The sequence below is a fragment of the Bombina bombina genome, chromosome 1 (genome assembly GCF_027579735.1).
Source record: "Bombina bombina isolate aBomBom1 chromosome 1, aBomBom1.pri, whole genome shotgun sequence".
Classification (NCBI taxonomy): Eukaryota; Metazoa; Chordata; class Amphibia; order Anura; family Bombinatoridae; genus Bombina; species Bombina bombina.
The window spans coordinates 301,498,685-301,511,603 of record NC_069499.1 but is presented as its reverse complement, the minus strand read 5'-3'; the positions used below and the strand labels follow the sequence as shown (position 1 = coordinate 301,511,603).

Genomic DNA, 12,919 nt, shown 5'->3' with positions numbered 1-12,919 from the left:
GGAAGGGAGGGAACAGAGGGGGGAAATGTATATTCAATTCATTTTTGCCCCTTTCCCCATGGAAATATTTTCTGCTGATACACATTATTCTAATCATTCATTTCCTTTTATGCAGGTGTTACTACATATTTAATTTCTGGGGCCTAGTCTCATTGCATATACATAAGGAACTATTACAGAAAAAAAGCTTGAGAAGGATGGAGAGAAACATCCATAGAGAAACAAAACAGAAAAGGGGGGTCGGCTATGATCATTGTGATGCTTTAAATAAATATAAAATAATAAGCATTTATATAAGCCAACAAACTTCCCAAATATCTATATATTACTTGTTCTGTGTTTTGTTTTTGCAACAGATTAAAGGTTCATTTGTTTGGGTGTAGAATTCACTACAAATGTCTAAAATCATACTAACACATTGGTTGTGAAAACGCCATAGATCAAATCTTGTTCAGGAAGGAGAAATGTACTCTGCAGCTCATTGTAATAAAACGGAATTTCCCCCGACCGCGAGCAGTTCAGTCGTGCCTTCATGAAAGTTGTCCATGTGTCCTCCAGCAAAAAACGGCCACCATAGTCATTCTTGCATACTCTGGCTACCCTGGAGTATACCGTTTTGCCACAGTCATGCTCTACTGCATTCTCTCGGAAAAAGAAGTATGTGAACAGGCCAATGTCATAGGCAGCCACAAAATTAGGTTCTAGGGAAAAAAGTGATATAATAGGATATTATGCAGGACTTTTATAAACTAAAGTGCATGTAATAGTATTGTAGTAAGAAAGCAAAAATATGGGATAATTCACTAATATATCACTTATATGATAAAATAAGTTAAAGGAACTTTGAATTCAAAATGTAATTACACATACAATAATTAAATTAATGAAAATAAAATATAATTGTCATATGCATTCATTATTTATTTTGCCAGTTTTAGCTTAAAAATACCTTTAAATATTATGGGCCAGATTACAAGATTACAAGTGGGGTTTCGCTCGTGCACAAACACTGCCAGAAGTAAATTTTTAAATGTGCGTATTACAAGTTGAAAGTAAAATGTTTGCTTCTTCTCCCCATAGGCTTTAACACAACCAAGGACGTACAGGCTACGCCCTACAAAAAGGTCAGTTAACAACCAAGGACGTACCCTGTATGTCCTTAGGGGTTTGAAGCGGTGAAAGCGATCCTGATCACTTCCAGCCACTTTCAAGGTATTGCCGTGATGCCTCGATATTGAGGCATCACTGCAGTACCTTTTTTGACACACTGATGCAGAGAAAGTAAATCTGTGGCCCTCTCTGCATTGGCCAGCGATGGTTCCGATCGTTGGTGGGTGGGAGCAGCTGCAGGGAGGCGGGTGGGCGGCCCATCGTTGGATCACTTCATGATCCATTGCGTGCAAGTAGTTGGGTGTGTGCGGGTGGTGTGCGCGTGTGCGCTAGTACTTAAATAATGTCCTGGTCCTGGGATGGAGGGAGAGGGAAGGGGGGGGGGGTAATTTGATATAAAGAAAGGGATCTGGGAGGGGGAGAGGAGTAGACTATTGAGGGGGGGGCAGCTACACTACAGAAAATTGGCTTTTACTCCAAAAAATAAAAAAAAACAATGCTTTTTTTTTTTTAGAAAACTGGGTACTGGTAGACAGCTGCCAGTACCCAAGATGTCCACAAATAGGAAGAGGTGGGAGGTTAAGAGAGCTGTTTTGGGGGGGGAATCTACACTGCAGAAACTATTAGTATATATATAAAAAAAAAATGCTTAAAAACAAAAAGACTTTTATTTTAGTACTGGCAGACTTTCTGCCAGTACTTAAGATGGCGGTGACAATTGTGAGGTGGGGGAGGGAAGAGAGCTGTTTGAGAGGGGGTCAAGGAGGGATCAGGGGGTGGGATATGTCAGCTGGGAAGCTGATCTCTACACTAAAGCTAAAATTAACCCTACAAGCTACCGAATTAACCCCTTTATTGCTGGGCATAATACAAGTGTAGTGCACAGCGGCATTTAGCGGCCTTCTAATTACCAAAAAACAATGCCAAAGCCATATATGTCTGCTATTTCTGAACAAAGGGGATCCCAGAGAAACATTTACAACCATTTGTGCCATGATTGCACAAGCTTTTTGTAAATAATTTCAGCGAGAAACCTAAAGTTTGTGAAAATGGCCTAGATCAATACTTTGGGTTGTCTACTAAAAAAAAATATATACATGTCATGGATATTCAATGATTCCTGACAGATATCTGTGTTCCAATGTAACTATCACTAATTTTGGAAAAAAATGGTTTGAAAATAGCAAAGTGCTACTTGTATTTATTGCCCTATAACGTGCAAAAAAAGCAAACAACATGTAAATATTGGGTATTTCTAAACTCAGGTGGTTGTAGATGTGTGGTTGTAGATGTGTAAGATTTTGGGGGTCAAAGTTAGAAAAAGTGTGTTTTTTTTCATCATATTTTATAAAAAATGTTATAGTAAATTATGAGATAATGAGATATGGCGAAAAAAACGGTATATAATATGTGTGGGTACAGTAAATGAGTAAGAGGAAAATTACAGCGAAACACAGACACTGTAGAAATGTAAAAATAGCCTTGGTCCCAAATGGTCAGCAAATGTAAAGTGCTGTGGTTCTTAAGGGGTTAATGGAGAGCGCAAAATAGAAAAAAAATGAACACTTATCGCTCGCTCGCACTAATCTAAAGTTAGATATGAATATATATCTAAGGTATTTTTTGTAAAATATATATCTATACCTATATATAAAACCAACAAAGGACCGCACTGACTGGATAAGAAGATTAATACAAACTTTTAATTAGGTGACGTTTCGCGAACAAGCTCCCCTTCCTCAGACCTTTATATATAGCTAACACTACCTACATATATAAATATAGGACTATCTATTTAAATATGCATATAACATTTTTTCTGTATGTGAAGAACATTGGAATGTAAAATACATACAGTACATACACAGTAAAACACATTAAATTGAATACAAATATTTGTTCTTGTTTTCAGGTATTTGAGTTTAAAGGATACCAAAGTGTTTATACATGTATATATATATATATATATATATATATATATATATATATAGAGAGAGAGAGAGAGAGAGAGAGAGAGAGAGAGAGAAAGAGAGAGAGAGAGAGAGAGAGAGAGAGAGAGAGAGAGAGAAAAGATTATAAAATTCAAAACTTTAACCTAAAAGTTGTCAACTGCAGCCTATCGAACAGACCCCTTACCATTTAGCCACTTGGAGTTGTACTGAGCAGTGCGGAGTGGGGGAACATTTCCCAGGCTGCGGTAGATGGCAGGGTCACGGCCAGAGAAGTCTATTACTGTGGCTGCATAGAGCTCACCACGAGATGTTATTACTGCTGTCGAGTTATGCCGTGGATCATACGGACAGCGGGCTACTCCATTGATCTTCTCAATCACTCGGCTCAGGTTCCCCACCTGTGTTACAAGACAACAGTTTAAGGACAGTTTAGAGGTAACAGGTTTGTTTTCATACTATCTTAGAACAAAAGATCACTTATCTATAAATGTTCATTCCACAGCTTCCAGGAGCGGAAATGCCCATATGTCCTTTGTTACGCTTTAGGTCTATTTCGCAAGGTAGGAATGAATAAGACAGATTAAACACATGTTTACCTATGGGAATTATTTTCTTTCCAGCCCAAATCAAAGGAGCCTTTAGTCTGTATCATTATCCTTACGGCCATTCTTGCCAACATTTTCTTAGCCCTCAAGGACAGTATGTTGTCTTGTGTTTGTGTCTAGGGGACACCTCTGTTCTTTTTATACAGTTTTTTTACAGCATGCTGTCTGGCCTGCTAGGCACCATCACATTGTTCTCTTAGTTCTCTTGCTATTTCTCTCCTAACTGGTGGCTCTCCACCAGAACTGGACCTATTCCCTGTACTCTGCAATACCTAAATTCTGGTCATCATTACCTGACCAGGTAGTTATATTGAACAATACCTGACCACCAGCTGCCCTTGCTATAGCTAACCTGGTAGCCACACTCTGCTATGCCTAATCAGTGTCCCTCTTTCCTGATCTTCTGTAAGTACCCAGTCATGCTGTTTACTTTGCCTGTACCAGATCTGCTATTCATTTTCAGCCCACAGCTTACTGGCTGTGCATATTTAGCTAATATCTGACCTTATTGTCACATCAGCATCTAATAGCAAAGACCCTACCTATCATGTTTGTCATTCCTGTAGTATATAAACCCCGACTTTAATGCTTGATTAAGACCAGTTGGCTCTAAATATAACATCTGCTTGCTTTATTAGTTTTAACCATCTTTCATCTACAATCTCTGGCTTTTTCCGTTACTGGAGTCCTTTCTCATATATATATATATATATATATATATATATATATATATATATATATATATATATATATATATATACATATATATATATATATATATATATTTATATTTATTTATTATTGAATACACACAGTATATATACACACACACACACACATATGTCTTATCAAATGTACCCATTTCTCTTGATAGCTTCTGCTAAAGCATAAATAGGCTTATGAATGTTTTAAACTATCTTTTTTTTAGAATTGCAATATATTTTATAAGAATTGTTAATATATGTTGAGAATATCCTTGTGTCTGTATGTGACAAGCTCTGAGTGCCAGTTTGAATGGTTAGATGCCAAGAATGCAGAGACTAGCATAACATCACAACCTGAGTCCCCACCTGTCATCTGTCATTGCCAGGTCTTAGTTGGCAAAACCCTTCAGATGTCAGCCTCTAAAATGTGACCTTTTCCCAAACAGATTTAACCCATGTTTCTCTGAATTGCAATAAAAGGTTTGCAAGAGCCTCTGGCTTTTTACTTTTACTGAGCAGAGACGCTGACATCAGTATTTACATCTAATTTTCAGTTCACTCCTTTGAATTCTCCATAATTTCCAACAATCAGTTGTCTACAGTTTTTGTTTGCAATGATTACCACTTTATTTGACTTTCAATTTAAACAAAACCAGCTGTTCTGCTGCACATATAAGAGCTATTTTTAAATAGATTATTTTCTCTCAGTTCTTAGGGGAATAAAAAATCATTGCACAGGCCAAGAATATTTTAATTACACATTCTCCCAAATGACTTTAATTTTAGGTTCTGTGAGAAGCAAATTCTATAAAACCTAAACCATAAAGAAAATGGAGTTTGTGACCATACTAACGATTTCATCTGAGCCGCTAAAGTCACCTAACATTAAACCTTCAGCTGACAGGACAAAAGCCAATGACAAATGATAAAAATTACTTTTTTTCCCCAATAACACATACAAAACCCAAAATGAAAATGATCAAATTAGCAAAATATTAGCAAAATTGTTTGGAACCTGAAAAGATTTGGATTTAGGAATAGTTTGAATTTTACAGTACAGATTACATAGTCATTATTGGATCGTTTTCTAGAAAACAATATCAATAAATTCACCCTACTGTGATATGTGAGTACTAAATGATTTGCTGTTTACTGTAATTGTATGAGGAACAGAAATCAAACAATACTTGGCAGAGGAAATGCTGGAGTATTTCTGTTACATTGCTTTGCTGTTGGGAAAATGTGTTGGCAATTGCGGACATGAAACATTAACAACATAAATGGGGGGGGGGTAAAATGCTTATAATAATGGGGTATCAGAAAGAAATAAAATATAATTCAGCATAAATATTAGCAGTACAGTTAACTAATTAATTATTTTAATTAATTTGTTTATCCTAAACACAAATGTAGTAATCCAAGGTAATAAATAATAATATGGAATAAAAGGGAGACTAATATTTACATCTTTAGAATTTGTATTATGTATTTTTATAAATAAGTTACTGAAACTTGTCATTGAATGTAACCTGTAGTCTGATGAAAATCTCAGTACCTGCCGACTGGTGCACACAGGAGAGAAGGCATTTGTTCCGCAGGTGAACACTTTCTTTCCGCTCACTATCAACACACGGACGTAGTTCTGACATTCCTCCTAAAAAAAAATAAGACAAAAAAAAAATCTTCCTTGTGAGATCAAAAGTCTAAGAAGAGGCATTTGTGGTGATATTATGGTATGCTACCCAGTACACATCACATAACTCATACATACAATATGGACTGGGCATACCAGTTAAAACACTGGGACACTAGATTTACCTGTTAGGATGGTTGCATAACATAGCTTTACAATAAACACATTTATCACATGTTGCAAAGATGTGTGCCCCAAATAAAAAATGAAAAGCTTTTGCATGGCATATACATTGCCAAAGCTATATTTGTGTAATTGTACACCATAGAGTGTTCCTACTAATGCAAGTAGTAACATCACTAGGTAGAATTCAAACATAAATGAAAATAAAAAATGGTGTGCCAAGCCATCTCTGAGATATTACTTTGGATGTGATACATGACACATAATACATGATTATTGGTCATTGATGAGATTTGAAACTGTGTTAGTTGCATGTAACATTAAATTTGATATTTCCTAAGGGCCTGATGAATTAAAGTTCTCCGCTCAGGTGAGATAATCTCAAATGATACCTCAACCCTGCAAAATCTCTAGTGACATTTTTAACTGCTTAACCCAAAGCGACGTGTATATATATGTTGTGCAGTACTTTGCTTATTGTACCGCACAACGTATATATATGTTGGAGCTGCAGGAAGCTCCAGCAGTCACGGCTATTAAGTTACAACTAAAAGATGGAGTTCCTTAGCTCCAGGCATCTGCCCGGATATAGAACCACAATCGGTGCTCAGCTTGCATATGAAGGCAGATGCCAGATCGTTACAGATGGTGGCACTGTGTGTGTCAGCATCTGTAATGATTATCTGCTGGTGCCGGCGGGAGGTGTGGGAGGGAATTTGGGAGGCAGGTGGGCGGTACAGCAGCAAAGGGTCGTTACAGACGGTGGCACTGTGTGTGTCACCATCTGTAATGATTATCTGCTGGTGCCGGCGGGAGGTGTGGGAGGGAATTTGGGAGGCAGGTGGGCGGTACAGCAGCAAAGGGTCATTACAGACGGTGGCACTGTGTGTGTCACCATCTGTAATGATTATCTGCTGGTGCCGGCGGGAGGTGTGGGAGGGAATTTGGGAGGCAGGTGGGCGGTACAGCAGCAAAGGGGGGGAGGGAGTAAGATGGCCTTACCTCAGAAAAAAAATATATAAAGGGAGAGGAAGGGATAGGGAGTTAAGCTACATAAAAAAATGTGAAGTGAGGGATCCCTAATGAATCATTGCAGGAGGGGGGAGGTGGGGGGACCACTATACTACAGAAATGAGAAAAATAAAAAATACAATTGTATATACAGTATATGAAAAAAATAATAATTTTAAAGGTACTGGTAGATAGCGAACATAGTTAGAGGGGGGAAGGCTAGAGAGTGATCAGGGAGGTTGGAGAGTAAGGGGGGATCCTACATTGCAGAAAATTTAATATTAAATTTATATAAAAATATTTCATAAAAAAAAATATTGCCTTAAAGTTTCATATCGGCAGACTGTCTGCCAGTACCTAAGATGGAGGTGACCAGTGGGGGGTGAGGGATGGAAGAGAGCTTTTGGGGAGGGATCAGGTGGTTGGAAGTGTCAGGTGGGAGGGTCATTTCTATACTAAAGCTAAAATAAACCTTACAAGCTACCTGATTAACTACTTCACTGCCGGGAATTTCAGATGTGTGGTGTGCAGCTGCAATTAGCAGTCTTTTAATTGCTAATTTTAATTGCTAAAAGGCAATGGCAAAGCCATGTATGTTGGCCATATCGAAACAAAGGGGATCCCAGAGAAGCTTTTACAGCCATTTGTGTCATGATTGCACAAGCGGTATGTAAATAATTTCAGTGAGAAACACAAAGTTTGTGGGAAAGTTAACAATTTTTTTTATATGATCACATATCAAATATACCAAAATGGGACTAGATTAATGCCTTGGTTAGTCTGCTTAGATAAAATATATAGTTATAACAGGTAAATACATTTTTTAAAAAAACATTTAACAAAAATGCTAAAAATTCTTCAGTATTTAGGGCAAGTTCTTCTCTGAAAGTCCTGGTAGTGAATGGGGTAAAAGGCAGATTTTGATATGTTTCTCCAAGGGGAGTTCCCTGCATTTCTTTATGTGAAGGAAATACAAGACCAGTGCAATATAGTACTGCATGACATGACAGTTCTAATGCATTTACATTTTGTGCTTTGTATTTTATATTACTTAACACTTCAGATTAAGATTTAGTACATTTAAACTTTCTATTTTGTATTTTAATTTTGTATACAGCACTGTATTTAGGATTGTAAATTTACAAATTCTGATTATGCTTTCACAGTTTCTGTGTAAGTTTAACAAATTAGGATCATACTTTGTATATTTATGTGTACCTTTTACAAATTAAATTGAACATTGTATTTCTTCTATTAAATACAGCTAAATAACTAACAGCTTTAGTTTCCCAGAGAGCTTCATTACTTTCTATGCGCTTGATAAGCAAAGGTTCTCTAGTTTGGAGAGAAGTTATAGCACACAGGGTCTGAACTCACTGAATTCTATAAGACAAAGGGCAGAACCATGAAGTTCCAGAGATATGAGAGATGCTTTTCCATAGAAAGTAATGAAGCCCTCTGGAATACATAATTTCACAGAGGTGAGAGAAGGTAACTAAAGAACACCAGAGTATGATATAAAGGCTCAGTTTGCATCAATTACAAATTAAACTAAAATGTTTTCATTAACATTTAACTTGATTTTGCCTATAGTTTAGTACTACTTTTCTGTTAGTTAAATAAGTGTATCTGTATACAGCTGGCGAGAAAAATCAGTGAGATCATCTTTTCTAAAATGCTTACACCATTTCCCAAGACTTGTGAGAGAGCTTCAGGCATACCCTGTCCCTCCCACTTTCTGAAGCCGAGTTTTATTTTACAATAGAGAAAATACCAAGTGCAAGATAGGTAGTAAAAGATACACAGAAATATACAAAATATGATCCTAATTTGTTAAAGTAACACAGAAACTTTCAAAACATAATTAGAATTTGTAAAAATCATTACTGAATCTAAATCTAAATGTATTAAAATATAAAATAGAAAGTGCAAAGCTTGAATGTAATAATACTGAAAGGACCCAATATGAAGTATAAAGTAATATAAAATAGAATGCACAAAGTGTAAGTGTGACAAAACTCTTATATCATGTATCCTTTAGATACAGAAATGAGAGAGATCTTGCAGTGCTGGATAGTTCCACCCTTTTTCTTTGATCATTCAGTGAGTTCAGCCACTGTGAAGTCTGCACTTCAATTTCTCTCCAAGCAGGAGAATCTTTGATCACCAGGCCCTAAATGTAACATGAGATATGAAACATTATTAATTAGATACCAACTTAAAGGGACCTGAAATCCATATTTTTTCTTTCATGAACAAGGAGACAAAAACAGTTGGTTGCCGTGTAAGGACCACTATAAGTGTAGCACTACCAACTGCAGGGCTTGTGGACATGCTTTAGTCACCAAACAATTCCAGTCCAAAGTGAACAAAAGGTATACAATTTGGACAATTGTATGAATTGCAGATCTAGTTATGTGAATTATTTGGTAAACTGTCAAGGATGAAATTTACAATTCATAGAAATGATCACACGGGAGACAACGGTGTAGATCAAGGAGCAATTCTTTAATTAATCTCTGCTCAGCATTGACTGCTCATTTTATTGAACAGCACTGTTTCCAGATGAGAGCATTCACATGGTTGGTGATAGACCAGATTAAAGGGACAGTCAACACCAGAATTTTTGTTGTTTTAAAAGATAGATAATCCCTTAATTACCAATTCCCCAACTTTGCATAACCAACACAGTTATAATTATACACGTTTTACCTCTGTAATTACCTTGTATCTAAGCCTCAGTAGACTGCCCCCTTATTTCAGTTTTTTTGACAGACTTGTATTTTAGCCAATCAGAGCTGTCTTCATGGTAAATTCATGTGCATGAGCTCAATGTTATCTATATGAAACACGTGAACTAATGCCCTCTAGTGGTGAAAAACTATCAAAATGCATTTAGATTAGAGGCGGCCTTCAAGGTCTAAGAAATTAGCATATGAACCTCCTAGGTTTAGCTTTCAACTAAGAATACCAAGAGAACAAAGCAAAATTGGTGATAAAAGTAAATTGGAAATTTGTTTAAAATTACATGCCCTATTTGAAACATGAAAGTTTTTTTTGGACTTGACTGTCCCTTCAAGCCCCCAACTAGGGGTGGGAATATAGATGTTCTTCTTTCCCGTAGGGAGGCTTTCTGGATCTTCACCTTAAAGGGACATTATACACTAGATTTTTCTTTGCATAAATGTTTTGTAGATGATACATTTATATAGCCTATACAGCTCTTTACATTTTTTTAAATGTACAGTTTTGCTTATTTTTAAATAACATTGCGTTGATTTTCAGACTCCTAACCAAGCCCTAATGTTTTAGGAGAATACTGATGTATTTTCATATGCAAAGGAAGGGGGGGATTGTCTGCTTTTTTTGCTATAGAACCACTTGCAGTGGGTGTTCCAGCTAATCTTTTTAACAGTGCTAAACTGGGAGCTTCTAAGTAAGTTTTTAAACGGTTTTATACTGGATTTTTAGATCAGTATCTGTGCATATTATTTTTTATAGTAGTGTATATTCCATGCAGTTAAATGAAAATCGGTGTATACTGTCCCTTTAAGGACAACAATCCCTTTGGTCTTCAATACACAAGCTGATATAATTAATGTGTGGCACTGAGGGTTATAATTATTTGATCAGTTGTGGTCTATATTAAAAAGTTTCCTGTGCAGGAACAGCAATGTAGTTGTATGTAATTCATTTCACTATCTCTTATCTGTAATGAAAGGGTTAAGTGGGAGGATTTTTGTAAATTAATGGGCTTTACTTTAGACCAATCAGAAACAGTCTGAAAAAAATAAATATATATACAAATATACAATATACAAATTTATGTCACAGATGAAGGCGTGAGCAGAAACGTGTCTGGCCATTTTTGATACTTGCATGTAGTGTTACATTAGGTTTTAGAGTTTCCATGCTTCAATAAATATTATTATTTATCTGTGCACTGCAAAACATTTTGATAGTTCTATATAATATGACATGCCATACATGAGATGCATAATACGACACTCCATACATGAGACATATAATATGACACTCCATACATGAGACATCAAATGATATGCCATACATGAGACATATAATACAACATGCCATACATGAGACATATAATAGGACACTCCATAAATAAGACTTATAGTATTAAATGCTATACATGAGACGTATAATACGACACTCCATACATGAGACATATAATATGACACTCTATAAATAAGACCTTTAATATAACATTAGACATATAATATGACATGCCATACATGAGACATATAATACGACACTCCATACATTAGACATATAATATGACATGCCATACATGAGACATATAATACGACACTCCTTACATTAGACATATAATATGACATGCCATACATGAGACATATAATACGACACTCCTTACATTAGACATATAATATGACATGCCATACATGAGACATATAATACGACACTCCATACATTAGACATATAATATGACATATAATACGACACTCCTTACATTAGACATATAATATGACATGCCATACATGAGACATATAATACGACACTCCTTACATTAGACATATAATATGACATGCCATACATGAGACATATAATACGACACTCCATACATTAGACATATAATATGACATGCCATACATGAGACATATAATACGACACTCCTTACATTAGACATATAATATGACATATAATACGACACTCCTTACATTAGACATATAATATGACGTGCCATACATGAGACATGTAATATGACACTCCATACATTAGACATATAATATGACATGCCATACATGAGACATGTAATATGACACTCCTTACATTAGACATATAATATGACATGCCATACATGAGACATGTAATATGACACTCCATACATGAAAAATTATATATGACTCCCCCCACATTACAATCAAAACTTATTATGTCATGCTCACTGCACTGCTAAAAAGTCATATTTGGTCTCTCTTTAACACAAGGCAGAAGTAATTAGAGAAAGCCCGAGACCTCAAAGCTTAATGAGATGCACTACATGACACATCATCCTTGAGAGCTAAGAGATGACAGATAAAAGCAATATATAGTGTGCCATATGTGAGATATGATATGTGACACCATACAAGATAAGTGACACAATTTAACATAATCTCATTAAGGCAACTTGCGGAGGTGTCAGTACGTGTTCAGGTCAATTTGTTTATAAAACTGACAGGTTTAGTATAATTTCTGTATTTTGTTATTATTATTGTATATTTTATACGGAGATTTAGTGAATTTGCACACAGAAAGCTAAATGACTAGAAGAGAATAGAGATATATGTTGGTGAGACTAGTAATATTATAGAATATGTTTCACCTTTCTAAGGATTATTGCTATTAACCATAAATTATTTTTCTCATTGCTAAGCACCCAATATCAAACTGATGAGGATATTTCCATATTATTTTATCATTTACAAGGGTCAACCAGAACCCAATATACCAAAGACCTGCTTCAATCTGCTTGCATTTAAATAGCACCATTCAATTTCTGCCACAATAAATAAATAGAGTACATAAAATGACATCTAGTCAGTAGATAAGATGTATGTTATGTTTCAACAGCATGGTCATTCAATGTTACTACACTCACTGCTCTTTAGTTCAACAATAAATAAATAGAGTAAAATATATATATTTAAATCGGTTCTAAATAGATGAGTCTAAACTCCCCTAATGTTTCAGTATTCA

At 35.7% G+C, this 12,919-nt stretch overlaps 1 protein-coding gene across 2 annotated transcripts in view; it reads right to left on the bottom strand.

The window, feature by feature from the left end:
• Positions 1–12,919, bottom strand: part of SEMA5B (semaphorin 5B) — a 754,887-nt gene that overhangs the window by 229,276 nt on the left and 512,692 nt on the right. For both annotated transcript variants that reach the window (XM_053698073.1, XM_053698072.1), the window contains 3 exons: positions 5,927–6,025; positions 3,247–3,460; positions 416–701 (listed from right to left, as the gene is read on the bottom strand). In XM_053698073.1, coding sequence (XP_053554048.1) covers positions 416–701; positions 3,247–3,460; positions 5,927–6,025 — 599 coding nt within the window. The remainder of the gene's footprint in view (positions 1–415; positions 702–3,246; positions 3,461–5,926; positions 6,026–12,919) is intronic.